At 46.4% G+C, this 15014-nt stretch overlaps 4 protein-coding genes across 4 annotated transcripts; 2 read left to right on the top strand and 2 right to left on the bottom strand.

Annotated features, from left to right (window-relative positions):
- Positions 1–4785: 4785 nt before the first annotated feature.
- Positions 4786–7800, top strand: DFJ58DRAFT_747040 (alcohol oxidase; the record flags this gene model as incomplete). Its single annotated transcript, XM_041387503.1, has 20 exons — positions 4786–4911; positions 4966–4999; positions 5056–5135; positions 5206–5229; positions 5280–5399; positions 5461–5484; positions 5542–5565; positions 5623–5734; positions 5789–5891; positions 5939–6019; positions 6075–6252; positions 6400–6479; positions 6531–6858; positions 6907–6992; positions 7045–7120; positions 7170–7334; positions 7392–7531; positions 7588–7611; positions 7661–7695; positions 7746–7800. Exons 1-20 carry the CDS (start codon positions 4857–4859, stop codon positions 7798–7800), a joined length of 1824 nt encoding a protein of 607 aa, XP_041241730.1. The 5' UTR covers positions 4786–4856.
- A 262-nt stretch (positions 7801–8062) lies between these two features.
- Positions 8063–8685, bottom strand: DFJ58DRAFT_663385 (uncharacterized protein; the record flags this gene model as incomplete). Its single annotated transcript, XM_041382359.1, has 3 exons — positions 8063–8242; positions 8315–8372; positions 8429–8685. Coding segments are annotated over 3 exons (495 nt in total), but the record flags the coding sequence as incomplete, so codon positions are not given.
- A 3765-nt stretch (positions 8686–12450) lies between these two features.
- DFJ58DRAFT_797879 (alpha beta-hydrolase) lies at positions 12451–13650 on the top strand. The gene is made up of 2 exons (XM_041390654.1): positions 12451–13074; positions 13128–13650. The coding sequence occupies exons 1-2, from the start codon at positions 12486–12488 to the stop codon at positions 13550–13552; spliced, it is 1014 nt and encodes a 337-aa protein (XP_041241728.1). The 5' UTR covers positions 12451–12485; the 3' UTR covers positions 13553–13650.
- DFJ58DRAFT_797873 (uncharacterized protein) lies at positions 13544–14549 on the bottom strand. The gene is made up of 3 exons (XM_041390653.1): positions 14255–14549; positions 13983–14167; positions 13544–13752 (listed from the first exon to the last, which is right to left on the bottom strand). Exons 1-3 carry the CDS (start codon positions 14312–14314, stop codon positions 13710–13712), a joined length of 288 nt encoding a protein of 95 aa, XP_041241727.1. The 5' UTR covers positions 14315–14549; the 3' UTR covers positions 13544–13709.
- Between the last annotated feature and the right edge of the window lie 465 nt (positions 14550–15014).

Below are 15014 nucleotides of genomic sequence, written 5' to 3'. Positions count from 1 at the left end.
CGCACTGACTCGGAGTACTGAATGTTAACGTCAAATTATACTTGTAACAAGGTCAATCTTCTTGCTGATCTGCACATGGTTGGACTGTGACACCGATCACCGGTCAACGTTTCAACTGTCGACAGGATGGTTGTGTTTCCTGAAGCATTAAGGCACGTCGCAACTCCCCAGATGCTTTAAACAAGCAGGAATCTTACTGACATTTTTGCGTACAGTAGCGAAAGCTGAATACATGCACATACAGCCTCATGTGACCCTGTGATACGATCGTTTTGGTTCGGGCCTTCCTCGAACACCACCAGAGGCAAATCGTAACCTAGAGGCTAATACAATTCACTTGATGAAGGATTTCCAGTCCTATTATTGCACTCTCGAACCACACAATTATTCATGCCCTGATGCACTTATTGAATGCAGCGATCAATTTCCTTGTCGCAAGATACCCCGGGATGTGCTGATCCTCTTCACTAGCACTATTGTCATGTTCGCATGTATGATCGGCCTGTCCTGTCAGGCGGTCACGGAATTTCTGTATATCAATTCAAGGTATAAAGTCACTACACATTCTCGCTCAACTTGTCTCTTCACTCCTACCCAGTAAACCTCTATTGACATGCAGCTTTCTTATTTGATCATCCTTACCTGTTCTATCTTCATGGGTGTCAACGCCTCGGCTTCCACAGTATTTGCCACCAGCGAATGCCTCGGGAACGGCGAGTACTGCATACGGGATGACGACTGTTGTTCTCATTGTTGCATTGGTTATGTAGGTGGCATCGAAAGCAGCTTATATATAGTCATTGATAATTATAACCTACACAGATATGTGAGGCCTGCTGAGGGTCGGTGAATAGTGGAAGTCATCCTTTCCGTCCTGCGGTAGGTGTTTCTGAGTTTTTATCTGACATAATATATAAATGATGTTGAACACGTGTAACTCAGGGACTTGCATGATACTCCTTGACGTCGGCGAGACATCTGAATAGATGAAGCCGTTGGATGTGACGCTTGGTTCTCCTTTGGGTTATACACAGCCAGCTGATGTTCCTTGTGGTGTCATTCTCGCCTCAAATTGTATATACCTGTATTCATTCGCTGTTTTATTGTGTAATAGATAGGGCCGGGTGGACAGAAAAACCGTGATCGAGGAGGGATTGCTCTCTACCAGGCTACATTAATGGATGACTTCCCATAGGCAAAATAATGTAGGAAAACACATCATAGCGTATCGGTGTCAGGTAATGCAACACTTTCCGAGTCCATCTCACTTTTCCATGCATCTCCCACCTCATAGCCGAACATGTCGTGCGTCACTATTCCCTTACCAAAATACCCCTGAAAGCACCTGCAAGACTGCCCCCATGCTGTGCTTCACTGTCAGTCGACTCGTGTATATGCCCTTGGAAAACGACTGTAGTCATGACAGTCTCTTCATCAGAGTTAGCTAGAAGCTGAGCATGATGTGCTCGGACGCTAAGGATGAGGCGCGGTCCCAGTACAAATAACTGCATCTCGAGGGCAATTTGATAAACACCGTTATAAACCTGAAATCCACAGAGGAGTTGTAGTTCTTTAAGTATGATCAATGGTGGTCAAATGCGGAAGCTCAATCGCAGATTGTGCTTACCGACATGGATGGGGACAGGTTTCCGAGTGCGAAAGCAAGAGGCAACAGCAAAGCTAGCGCATGAAGAACTTCAGAAGAACAAAGATAATCATATTCAAATGACGAGCTCACGCTGCAAAGTAAAGCACATGTGTCTTTATTAAGACCATGAAAAAATCCCTGACAGTCCATCCTGTTGATTGTCGTCGCAGTTGACGGAAATGTTTGATAACAACCCAGACTGCAAGACACAACGTGAGGACCTCCCACACGAGTCCAGGTACGAACTCCCAATCACCGCCTGTCAGAAATGGGAGGTTTGTTGCTGAGGAGTGATACATGCACAGATAGGTGCCAGAGAGGACAAGCTCCTCTGGTATTCATCTCATGAGCCTGGTGCACTTGAATATTTCATACACAATCAAACTTACTCCATCGAGCGTAGTTCTCTACTATTATGAGGACCACTCCGGTTGTGATCGTGAGAGCCAGGAAGATCACAATGAGAAAGATGAGCATCTTTCTGGATCCTAGATACATTGCATGTAACCGAAGGATCATGACAACTTTGCAAGACATTTAAGTGAAATCAGAGCTACTGCAGCTGAGCAGCTCACCACCCAGCATGACCATTACGACGGCGGGGGTCCAGTCGAGTAAGCGCGAAAGAATATTGCCTGAAAATCCCGGTCACTGAGGTGCCCCGGAGCTCTTTCAAAAAAACGCACAGCTGTAAGTGGTCGTTATGTTGAACGAACACGTTGGCCAAGAGTCTTACTCACCCCTATGTAGAAGGATAGTCAGTTGGACTAGAATTAGCCAGGCTCAGTGTGGAAGACCCACTGTATCAGTCACCGAGACTGTCGGGACACTCCCTGATCCCGCCAGTAAGAGACAATGAATAATGAATGTGAGAAGACATACACATGATGATGGTGCTGCTCGTAAGAGACGGCTCGTTAGCGCAGCACCAACTTGTTAGCCTTGATGACATACCCACAGTATATTACTCCAAGGAAGCGCACCTATAACTAGTCAGTACAGCTTGCCAATAGTAGTTACAAGATAAGGTGCGTACACCAAGATACATGACAGTGATGAGGGACCAGGGCTGCGACTGCCTCGAATTGAATATATTATCCATGTTGATACGAAGTTCACTCACCCAGACAAGTTCGAACTATAAAACCATACTTTGTGAGACGACTTCTCCGCTAATTTTAATTTCATTAACCTACCTCTTGTCCAGATGTTAGCGCTGAAGAACCGCATATAAGGATATCAATAATCGCCTCGTGACAAGTATAATCTCGCTCACTCCAATCGTACACCACCACAGTGGAGGACGCAACTGCGAAACCCAAATAAAAGATTATTCAGTGAGACCATCACTACTAGTAATAGCGAACCTGCGTGATAGCTGTACACGAACCACGAACTGATTACTGGCCACCAAATACGATCATTTGAGATTTGACCCATATTCCGATGATTAGTATCAGCAAGTAGCGAGTAGCGACTTGGTGTACTAGAATGAAAGCTTCAAGCAGACTTGCGCCGCACTGGCAACACTGGCATGCGGATTTGCAAAGTAGAGTCGCGTGGAACGTTTGAACACCGGTTGTCAGACGGCTGTCTTGAAATAGATGCCATCAGACCATCCATTCTCGAGAAGTTAATTTACGCCGTGCTTGCATCAGATCAGGAGTACTGATTTATCAGCGAAGCCGTTGAATATCGGCCAGTGCTGGAGATGTGACCGGTTGACCAGTGCGCAGTCGTTAATCACATTACGATACTAACGAGAAACGCCCCGAGTCCCGAGATTCTTCTAACATTCATCCGCATTGACATCATGAATAACCTCACGGCGTCTGACTTCCGATGTCACAGGAAATGTGGTGCAATACAGTTGCCTCAGTCTGGAATCTGCGAAACGATGGGTATCTCATGTGGATGGCGGTGGATTGACGGGAGAAGCTGGTTATTTCTATAGCACTTTATGAAGGGTTAGACCTTGGTGCGAGCGGATGCGGTGGATTCGATGACACTACGTACTATGTGTTGCCGAGAACTTCACATGAGAACAATCATGCTACCGAAGATCAAACGCACCAACTTGTAAATGTTCATGCACCTCCCACAGCTGGGTTCCATTACATATTCGAAGCTCGAACAGTGGGAGACTTGGAGTTTGCAAAGCAATTTTGAAGTGCTTCTCTGCAACTCAAATATAAACCGGTCTTCGGGTTAGACCTGTAGTACTGGCTGAGCTCAGAGAGTTGGCAGAATATGTAATTTGACTAGATGTTGTAAGTTACGCCCGACTCAATGGCTTGTCGGAGTTAGAATTAACTTTTGCTCGTCACTCAGACTCAGACTCCGATCATGATATATGATATGTGATTGTACTCGCTGTGCTACTACCTGTGAGTTCTTTCTTTGTTGACTTGATCTCGAAGAACTGAGTAGGTCCCGAGCTCTCGTACAGCGAGATGCTAGACACGTTAGTCTGGTCGATCATACATGTAGATGTTACATATCGTCGAAGCTCATCCCTCCATTTTAGACCTCAGATTGTTGCGCACAGCGTTCTTGCTTCTCGCATACTATTCGATTTTCCAGCGAACAAGGTGCTGGTCTTCCCACATACCAATCGATGCCTTCGACGGAAATGTTATCTTGTCCACACGAGTTTGATGCGATGTCTGGAGGTGGTGAGACAGTTCAAGTGGCGCTGACCACAATTAAGTTTAGACTGCTTGTTCTGCAGATAACATGACATTGATAGGCGTTTGTCATTTGACTTTGCCGATTATAGATTTTTCACCTTCAGTGCTTCGAATCGCGTATCAGTGGCCATGGTTGGGTAATTCAATTTGGTTACTCCATGTGAAATTTCGTCCCTCTTGATCACATGGGTATGATACAAATTGTGACTATTTGGAATGCACTTACAGTTACGATGTCAAGCTCTCCAACGACTCTCTTACATAAATTTGCAGTTCGTCTGTTACAGCATTCCCATCCTATAACGATATTTCAAGACCACCAACTTCTCGAGAACAGGAAAGGTTTAGGGTCTACATAGGTAACTTACGGGCCGAGAGAATGATCGCAGTAAGGTTAAGTCGACATTGACATGTTACAATTCATGGCATATCGTGGAGGATTTTCAAGTTATTTCAAGGTGTACAAGAATTCTGAGCCCTATATATGATAACCTTTACCCCTCTCAGCTCCTGGGTACATGATGGTGTCTGCTGCAGACTTCTCTCAAGAGGATTTTGATTATATTATCATTGGTATGTCAAGTTATGCCTGTGTGCGATTTTTTGATACATATCACAATTTTACAGGGGGTGGAACAACTGGTCTTGCATTGGCCTCGATGTACACACTTATCTTTGTTCTTCCTTCCCTTCAAATCTAACTTTGGGATATTGTAGCCTCTCAACTAATGCTAGCGTTCGCGTAGGAGTCATTGAAGCAGGTCTGAGGAAGGACGATGAGATGATTCTTGTCCCCGGTAAGGAGTCCAATGACTGATTAACCTTGTATTCACGATTATCATTATTTTCCGACTTCTCTCGGTAAAGGCATGATCGGCAAGGCAGTTGGAAGTGAGTCTGGAGGTGTGCTTTAAAGACAGCGCATCACAGTTCGAGCTTAGATCCCAAATACGACTGGAATTTTATCACAAAACCCCAACCATTTGCTCAGAATCGGGAGATACCAATTTCTAGAGGTAAAGTTCTGGGTGGTTCATCAGCATTGAATTATATGGCTTACTGTCGGTGCGTGCATGCATTCTACGTGCTCGTACCATCAGATACTAACGTTCACCTTCATAGTGGCTCCAGAGCTCGAGCATAATGGTTAGTACAGTGGGCCATGTAACTCAATTGATAAATTCTATACTCATGTGCCGAAAGACTGGGAGAAACTCGGCATCAAAGGTCAGTAATACGTCGTTCAGTATGGAACGGAACACATTGCCGATTTAACTCGTTCAGGATGGAATTGGAATGCTATCAGTGATGCAATTAAATCCGCCGAGGCTTGGAGCCCTCCAACTCGCCACGCCAAGGCGCACAACGCAGATAATGTTGCGAAAAATCATGGCAGGTAAGACTAGCATAGTGGATGCAAATTTGTGTTGACGCTCCATTCCCGTGCCAGGTATGGCTATGTCAAGACGACTGCATATAGCTACTATTATGATCTCGTTCTGCCATTTTTCGAGACTATGAATCAGTTGGGTGTAGTCACGAACCAATCTGAAGTGCGGTTGAATATTGGCAAAATGAGCGTAATTGAAGTTGTTATCAGGCTTCCGGAGACATTATAGGCATTTGGACGTACACAGCGTCCATTGATCCTCAAACTAATACACGCTCTTACAGCACAAATGTAAGGGGGCAGAAAAGGTCATTTTGAAATATTTGACGCTGAATTATTCTTCCAGGCGTATTATGATCGGGTTTCTAACCGACCAAACATCGTTGTACTCACTGGTGCACAAGCCTCTAGAGTGATTTTCAGACAAACCTCCAGCAGTGACTTGCAAGCTACGGCGGTTGAATATCATAAAGGGGGGCGGACTTACAAAGTCCCTGTGCGCCGGGAAGTGATCATATCGACTGGTAAGTGTCTATTGTGATGGTTGAAATGTCAACCCAAATGATGAGGTGAGGTGCTCTGCAAACCCCCCAGCTTCTAGAACTTTCAGGTGCGACACTCTAGCTATGGTATCAGATGGTCCATTTAGAATTGAATTTCTACATTACCAGGGATCGGGAATCCAGACCTCTTGCGTCGACTGAACATTCCCATAAAAATTGATTTACCTGGCGTTGGCGAAAACTTTCAAGTTGGTGCCACCTCCAGTTGAGAACCGAATGGAGCCTGATACCTGCCTTAGGACCACCCTAGGGTATCCATGGGCGCCGAGCTGAAAGGCTTGCACGAGACCACGGATGACCTCAATTCAGAAACCTTTGCTCAACAAAGTCTAGAACAATATCGGCATTCCAGAACAGGGATGCTCAGTAGTACACTGTCTACCCTGGTATTCATTCCATTGTCATCTTTCATCCCACTCGACAAGATGCAGAGTATACTGTCAACCCTGGATGAGGCCTTGAAATTACCGCAAGTCCAAAACTCGCCCTGGAAAAAATGGTACGACGTCCAACGCGCCTGGCTGGAGAACGATGGTATTGCTCAGTTAGAGGTGGCTTTATTCCCTTGTGCGTCTTTTGTCCGTCACGTATGGATGTGGTGTTGATCGCCCACAGCTTACACCCACGCCGGATGCACAAACGAAAAAGCTAAGCATTACACGATATCGGTCTTCCTGCAGCATGCTTGGAGTCGAGGACATGTTTGTTTGTTTTTTCTTCAAATTTCTACTTGAACTCATGCTTCCACCACAGGTGCATGCGACTTCTTCGTCTGTGTTGGATTCACCAGAAATTGACCCAGCAACGCTCGATTCTCTGGGGAACATTGGTAAATGAATTATTATTTCCCGTAGACAGACTATTGAATCTTCTTCGAGATATGATGATGCTTTTGGAGGCTATGAAATATGCTTTCAAGATCATGGAGACAGGGGCTCTGGGCAACTTGACTGCGGAAATCATCGATCCTAAACCTTCTTGGTCAGATGAACAATTGATGGATTACATCCGCTCAGATGTCGTCAGCGGATTCCATCCTATAGGTAGGTTGTTTAACTTGATAACTGCAAACTTTTCTAATGCAAGTTATCCTTCGAAAGGGACGGCCTCAATGCTCCCTCGATCCGCCAATGGCGTCGTCGATAACGAACTGAAGGTCAAAGTTAACCTTGAGTATAATTGTCTGCGAGACGAACTCACGGATTTTCTACAGGTGTATGGGACAACCAACCTGAGAGTGGTGTGTATATCTCTCTTGACAAACTGAGCTCAGCTTCCTTAACATACACTTCATAGGCAGACGCCAGCATCTTCCCAATCGTAAGCCTGAAAGTTGTTGTCTTGGGCATACTAATACGGGTGATCTTAGCACTTGGGAACTCATCCTCAAGCCACGCTTTATGGGTAAGCCATCAACGATGATCTTGCGACTTGCTCTGAGAAGATCTTTCTAGGCTGGCTCACAAAGCCGCGGAAATCATTCAAACCGGCGAAAAAGCCAGACTTTAATATCCTCGATGGAAAGTGTTGTCCGTGGACGGCTATTTACACAAGTATTATTGCACAGATGTCTCAAGCACTGATAATGAATACTTCATTATCATACTGCAAGCCCATCACTAAGCGCCTGAGGAATAAGTAGAAGGGGATCCTGGTGAGCCCCATCTGCGAATGGCTGACTCCGCTTGAATTTGCCGAGTCTGCTGAGGGGTACCCAGGGAAACCTGGAGCCTGCACAGACTTGTGCGCAGACTGACCAGAACTCTGACATTCACTTTTCTTTATCCTTTCTGAGTTTCTCGACATAGATAAACGTCATGATGATGGTATCCATCATATGAGCCACTTCAGGTGATACTTCCAGCATGGCTTTACGTTTCCTTCCTACAATTCCGAGAGTCGCTCTATGAAAGCGAGCGACCTCCATTCGAGACGCATCGTCCCGTGAGAGCTAAAATCCGACTCCTCGTGAGAAACAGAGGCATTAGTAACATTGAAGTGGAAGCGCACTCACAACTACCACTCTGGGCTTCAGGTCCCAGCGATAGGGACGGCTATCTGGTCCTGTGAAGATGCGCTTCCTGCCAGAATTTCATTATGATGGCCCGGATTTCTTAGAAGGTCACTATGTACTCACCGACCCAATAGGCCTCTCCTCGGAATGAACTCCTTTGTCTCTACTTCAGTTCCACCATAACGAAACTTTGAGGAAGTAAAGCTGTGCCACTCGATCTCTCCCAAAACATCGAACTGGTCGTGCATATGATGCTGGCCGTCATTTGGCTTGATTTTCTGAATGGTCGTAGTATGGAAGCCAGCTAGTCCGACTCCGAACGGAGTCTCTGTCTTGTAAATAATTTGACCTTCCTCGTTGGTGATAACGGTATTGCGAACAGCGTTCAGTGGAGAGAGTGAGTAAAATCATTGTGGGTATCTACTGTGCAATGTCATGAGTGCTTCACGCGCAGCATTTATGTAAAGTGGAGGCCGCCGATGTGGCTGTTGTGTGACTGTCGAATTAAGTTCAGACATTCTAGGCTAGTTACTAGTAGGGATGCTCAATTCTCAAATGTCGATTGTCGTAAGCAAGTCGTAAGCACTGGTTCGACGCCTTCCCTGGTTTTGGGTTTGATCAATTCAAGGAATACTACTTCTAGGACCACTGTCGACATGGAATGAAAATTCCTGATCTCAAGGTGATTGCAGTACACAACGCAATTATTGACGTCTTACTTAGTGCACGTGCGGTGCAAGTTCTGGACGCCACTCACGATGATTTCAAATCTCCTTCAGAACACCGAATGACCTGTATAGATATCACGACGAAACTTCGAACAAAGAGTAAATTCTCGCTCTTTCCAGACGAATGTTAATCACATCAAGCATCTCCCGCTACACACTCCTGCTAGTTGACACATGCACGCGCTCCTGAAAAGAAATTGAAGTCATGTTGGTTCCTGCATCCAGGTCGGCCACGAGCTTGGCCTGATATTCTCGAACACGAAGAATCAGGCGCGGTCCTAGTATAAACATCCGCACAAGTTGGAAGATGTCAAGCAAACCAAAGTAAATCTGAGTTCCCAGGGCAAGTGTATCCTGTAGAAATGATGAATAGTTGTTGCATGCAGAAGTAGTGGCAGATCAGCCTACCGCTGGCAACGTCGAAAAAAAATAACCGAGATCGAAGCATGAAACGACAACAACGCTACCGTGTGCAGATCAGCGGACCAAGGGACCCACATTCCACTATGAGCTCACCTCGCAAAGTAAACCACGTGAGTTTCCATCAACACCCTGAAGCAGTCCCCGATAATTCCTCCTGCTGAATGTTGTCGCAGTTCACGGAAGTGTTTCACAGCAATCCACAATGTGAAAAACAACGCGAGGACCTCCCATACAGTGGTGAATATCCAAGTCATGGAATGCAGAAGTAAATCACCGGAGCTAACTGTGCACTGAAAGGTGCCGGATAGAATCAGCTCCTCTGCTATTATTCCATGAGCCTGACACATAGATCTTTGATCCATGATTAAGCGTACCCCATGAATTCCTCGCTGATATCGCAATGACCACTCCGTCGAAAATGTTGACAGCAAGGAAGGTGACAATGAGAAATATCAGCACCTTTCTAGATTGCTGGTACATAGCCTGTAACCGAGCAATCAAGATGACTTGCATGATGTTTCAGTCAACTCGATACCATGGAGGTATTGCGCAGCGCACCACCTAATATTGCATATACAATGACACCCATCCAATCCCTTGTGGAGTTCAGAACAAGGCCTGACGAATCCAGTAATGTTGGCGGTCAGCCCCAAAGACTCGCATACTCAAAACCAGCTCACAGCTGTGGCAGTCATTAAAATCGGACCAACAAGATAGTCGAGAATCCCATTCACCCCTACATGGGAGTGCAGTTCATTAAACGGCCATAAACATCGGTGGGAATACTCACTGCATCTGCCATTGAGATCGTTGGAACCCAAACTGCATGCCGCCAGTCAGAAGAAATAAATAGTGTATACGAGGAGACATACGTACGCAGTATGTTGATGCTGATTGCAAGACATGAAGCGGACTGTTAGCACAACGCCAATTACTTAGCCTTTGACATACACAGCATATGATATTCCAAGATAGCGCACCTAAAATATTTTCCACATCAGTACGACCTTGCCAACCACACTTATAACACAGACTACATACACCGAGATATAAGACGGTCATAAGGGACCAGCGTTGCCTCTGGCACGAATCAATTTTATTTTCAAGCTGCTCTTCTAGTGCGGGAATCGGCTCACCCAGACCAGTTCAACCTATGGGATCATTCAGTTAGTGAGATTCTTGCTCCGCTCATGACATGAACATACCTCTTGTCCGAACGTCAGGACTAAAGATATATGAACATGAGCTTTTTTTGCTACTAGCTTGCTCACCCCAATCATACATCACCACAGCGAAGCCGGCAACTGCGAAACCATAGTTCAGCTTAGGTCAGGAAATCATTCGACTGGCCATCCACAAACCCACAAAATAGCTGGAAATACGATATGAATAAATGGACGGCCACTAACAAGGATTATACGAGACTAGGGTCATAGTATTTCGAGAATGGATATGAGTGAGCTTGAGAACTTGGTGGATGTTTGACGATGGCGTTTGTGCCGGCAGATATATCACCATCTGGCGATTGTACGGCTGAACTGGAAGTGATGGCTATGTTCCTTGGTCGTAAAGGGCTGTTTAGGGGAGACTGAGCCCAAACGAGCATAAAGGGATTATATTCGTTGTTGTGTTGCTTGATTGATGTAATGTGAAACACACCAGATACACCTTCAGAAGATGTTAAACGCCGGTCCATTGCTTAGCGCTCAGCGCTCATGATCAAATTGGGCCTTCGAAATATCACCTGAATCCATGAAGCGATACAGATGTTATGATCGTTGTAGCAGTTGGCATTGGTATGTCTGAAACTGAATCTCATGAGTGGCTGATGGCGAAGAAACGTAGTCTCCTACGGGTAGATCAGATAGAAGGAACATGGAAGACAACCAATCGTTCCTTCTTGATTGAAGAACAGACGTGCGTCAAAGAGCTTGAAGAGCCGCCGCCCAGGTCAAACCTTATGGATATGTCCACTGTTGGCAGTCCAACTAACATGTCAGATTTGTACCCTCACACAACCCCCACGTCAACTCAGGTTTATCGCGCGAATGTTCCGTTCTCAGGCTTTCGCTTCTTGAGCGATCTATCGTACATCAATCAAACATCATATTAGAATTGTTGGTGATGAGGCACTGACTTTCTTCCTTGAATAGCCTGTGCGATGAAGTGTTTGCCAAATTATGGACAATGTCAGGATTTCCTGTAGAGCATCGCCAATCTCATCACGGCGGAGCTGGCATCTAGATACAATCACTGTCACACACATCCTGTTAGCTTGGGGGCACTGTTATCGTCAGCATTCTAGAACATTCTGCGGCTGCCCCTACCTTGGCCGTCCAGACTCCAGGAGGCTTAGCATTTCCATCACGGCGGTTGAACTAATTATATACTTGTGGTGCGATTAGATTGTGTCGGCTGTGTCTCGTGTGTCGCGTCGCGTCTATCATTTCCGTATGCACCCTGACAGGGGGCGAAAGAATGAACACATAAAGAGCCGGCGCAAACGTAGAGCTTGAAGTGCACAGTGAACAGGTGGCAATTAGAAAATGATCAGAAGCGGGAGTCGGGGACTTGGTGCACACGCACCGCTACCGATTCGTTGAGGGGTAACAGCGTAGGCTCGACGATGACCAGCCTGGCTTATACACCACGGACGGTAACAGGGCATTCATCACTCCAGGGATGAGCAAGCGTGCGAAAAACTCAGACGTTGGGGGCTTGGCGCGTAAGCACCGTTACTAACTTACATAAAGCTAAGTACATATTATATTAATGCTATTTTGTAACGACGAAGTGAGCACCGATGTCAAACGGACCATGATGCATGATGATCCCGATGCGCATCCCTACACATCATCATAGTCCGTTTCCCTCGCTGTAGCGCTCTGAATACGCACCGAAGCAATCCGCATCTGTCACTTTTCGTCTGAATCATTAATCAGCCTAACTACATAGGCCTGCATAATACATATAGAACCCCGCATAAATACCTACACACGAATGATAGATCACAAATACAATTTTCAGAAATGTCTTCACCACTGACTCGACTCACCTGGACCCCTGCGCAAGCAGCAGCTCTTCATGGCATCCGCACCGCAATGGGTGCTTTCAAGCCTACGTTCGGACAGGCCCAATCACTTGCTGAGCGCGCACAGGTGCCCAGCGAAGGAATCCCGGAAGGAATTCACATCTCTTGTGAATTAGCTCTGCCTTCCTCTCAAATCCCTGCATCCATTCACTCAACCTCGATCCAACCGGATCAGGTTCCCATCTTCTTTTATACTGATGCGCCTTCCGAGTCCTTTGCTGATGCGAAGAAAGACGTCAAAGTCATATTTCATGTGCACGGAGGCGGCAACGTCTCTGGGCATCCAGCAGAACAGAGGTTTATATCATTCTTCTCTCGCATACTTTGTGCACTCGGGAAGAAATTTGGCGCACAAGGATCCCCTGCACCCATCATCGCAGCTCCTTCCTATAGACTCGCGACAGTCGCCGATAACCTCTTTCCAGCGGCGTTACAAGACCTATTCTCTGCATACCACCACCTGATTTTAAAAGGCTTTACCGCCGAGAATATCACTATCGCAGGTGATAGCGCAGGCGGAAACTTGGGTGCGTAATGATTTATCAAGTTCTTCTCGTATTCGTATCTCACTTTCATCTAGCTCTTGTCCTCACGTACATCATCTCGCAATCCACTCTCCCGAGGCCAGGTCGCATCGTACTCTTCTCCCCAGATGCAGACCTCACTTACGCCTCCTCCACTTCCGTACCTCACGACATCATACCTCTATCAAGCTACCAAGCCTGTTCTTCTCAATATCTAGGCAATTTCCCTGCCAACGACCCTCTAGCATCAGGCATCTTAATTCCATTCACTGCAAGCTGGCCGAAGACATTGGTGATGACCGGCACGGCTGATAATGTTGCTGAGAGCTCACGGAGAATCGTGAGTGGTATCCAAGATGCAGGCGGGATAGCTGAGCTTGTGGAGTATGCGGATTTGACGCATGGGTGGTGGATGTTTCCTCATATCTTTCCGCAGTCGGACGATGGGCTGGAGAGGCTTGCAGTTTTTGTATACAATTAAATGGATTGTAGATTAGTGTGTGCATGTAACTTGATGCCGATTGTACCTTCTACTGCAAAGCAATCTATCGTGGTCAGTCCAGGGCACTTTCGGATTTCTGCCGTTGTACTTACTAGCAGCACCGAAGTTAGTCGGAGTCTGTCTGAGCAAAACACCATCACACATCCACAAAATTCAAATACGCATCCATATTTGTGCATCTACAGAAGTCCCAAACACAAAAGCGTACTCATACAAGACTACGAATACCACCACACAACACTACCGTTCAAATAACAGATCCCCAACCTGCACAAGCATGCCCCTCGCAGGACTCTGTAACGACCGGTGCAGGCACAACGTGGGCAGATTTCCTGAGTACCGGCGCAGGAGCTTTGCGAAACGCAGCCAGACAGCGCAAGCTTGATCGGCATCCCAGCAGTAACAGCACAAAAGGCCGTCCATCGCCATCGCTTTTCTATCCGTATGCGCTTGTACTTGTGAAGTCTGGATTTGCACCCGTGATGGGGAAGTAGACGCTGTGAAATCAGGTCCGCGGGGGTCCACATAAATGTACACGCTCGAGCTCTCAAACATCAACTCGGCGCCAAAGTGCGAGGCCCCACGGGACGACGTCTAACCGCCATATATACCAGACAAGGTCGGTAAGGCGCAGAAAGAATCCATGGATCCAGGATCGTGGTGTTCCTGGAAAAGGAAAACAACGACGGATGAAAGCAAAACAAGCACTGAGATGATTCGAACGTAGATATCGATGAGCATTTGCGATGAATGGATGCAAAAAAATACTTACTATTTGAATTCGATTCATACAGTATTCCGTGCGCCGCTTCAGACGTCGACATTTCAACGACCAAATACCAGATGCCAACCGCTATTGCCAAGAAACACTCCGCTCAGGTGAAAAACACCATAGCTACTAGGTTTCGATGTGGCTAGTGTGAATATTATCGCTGCACGAGCAGCGATGATATTCACACTAGTAGTTCACCACTCGATGGAATGCCCGCTGAGAGCGTGAGGCGAGTCAACATCTTTTGAGGGAGTGTGTATCACAATCTGAATAGATTCATGGTCAAAATGTGACAGTGCCCATTGATAAACTATAAACTGAATGGTTCGAACGTGAACGTTCGCAAGGAAAAGGTGCCAGGAAAGAAACTTACAAAAGTTCGATCATCTGCGCTGCTCTAGATGTCAGATGTCAACGGCTAGATCCCAAATCAGATGATCGACCAGGAATATAACACTCGAGACCAGGTCAAAAACACTAGCATGGTGAACAGTGATATGGCATCGAGCGCTGTACTATTGGGATGGGTATCGCACGATTCCGCAAAACGCATCCGAACAGTCCAGACCCCGACACTCGACGTCTTTTGCATGAGTACGTGTCACCGCTGCCCAAAACAATATGAACGAGGCTTAGGTAGGACGATCGACTCTCGAGATTTAACCCGGA

The sequence above is a fragment of the Suillus subalutaceus genome, assembly GCF_016647625.1.
Source record: "Suillus subalutaceus strain FC151 chromosome Unknown DFJ58scaffold_85, whole genome shotgun sequence".
In the NCBI taxonomy this organism is placed as follows: domain Eukaryota; kingdom Fungi; phylum Basidiomycota; class Agaricomycetes; order Boletales; family Suillaceae; genus Suillus; species Suillus subalutaceus.
This window is presented reverse-complemented; position numbering and strand designations above follow the sequence as displayed.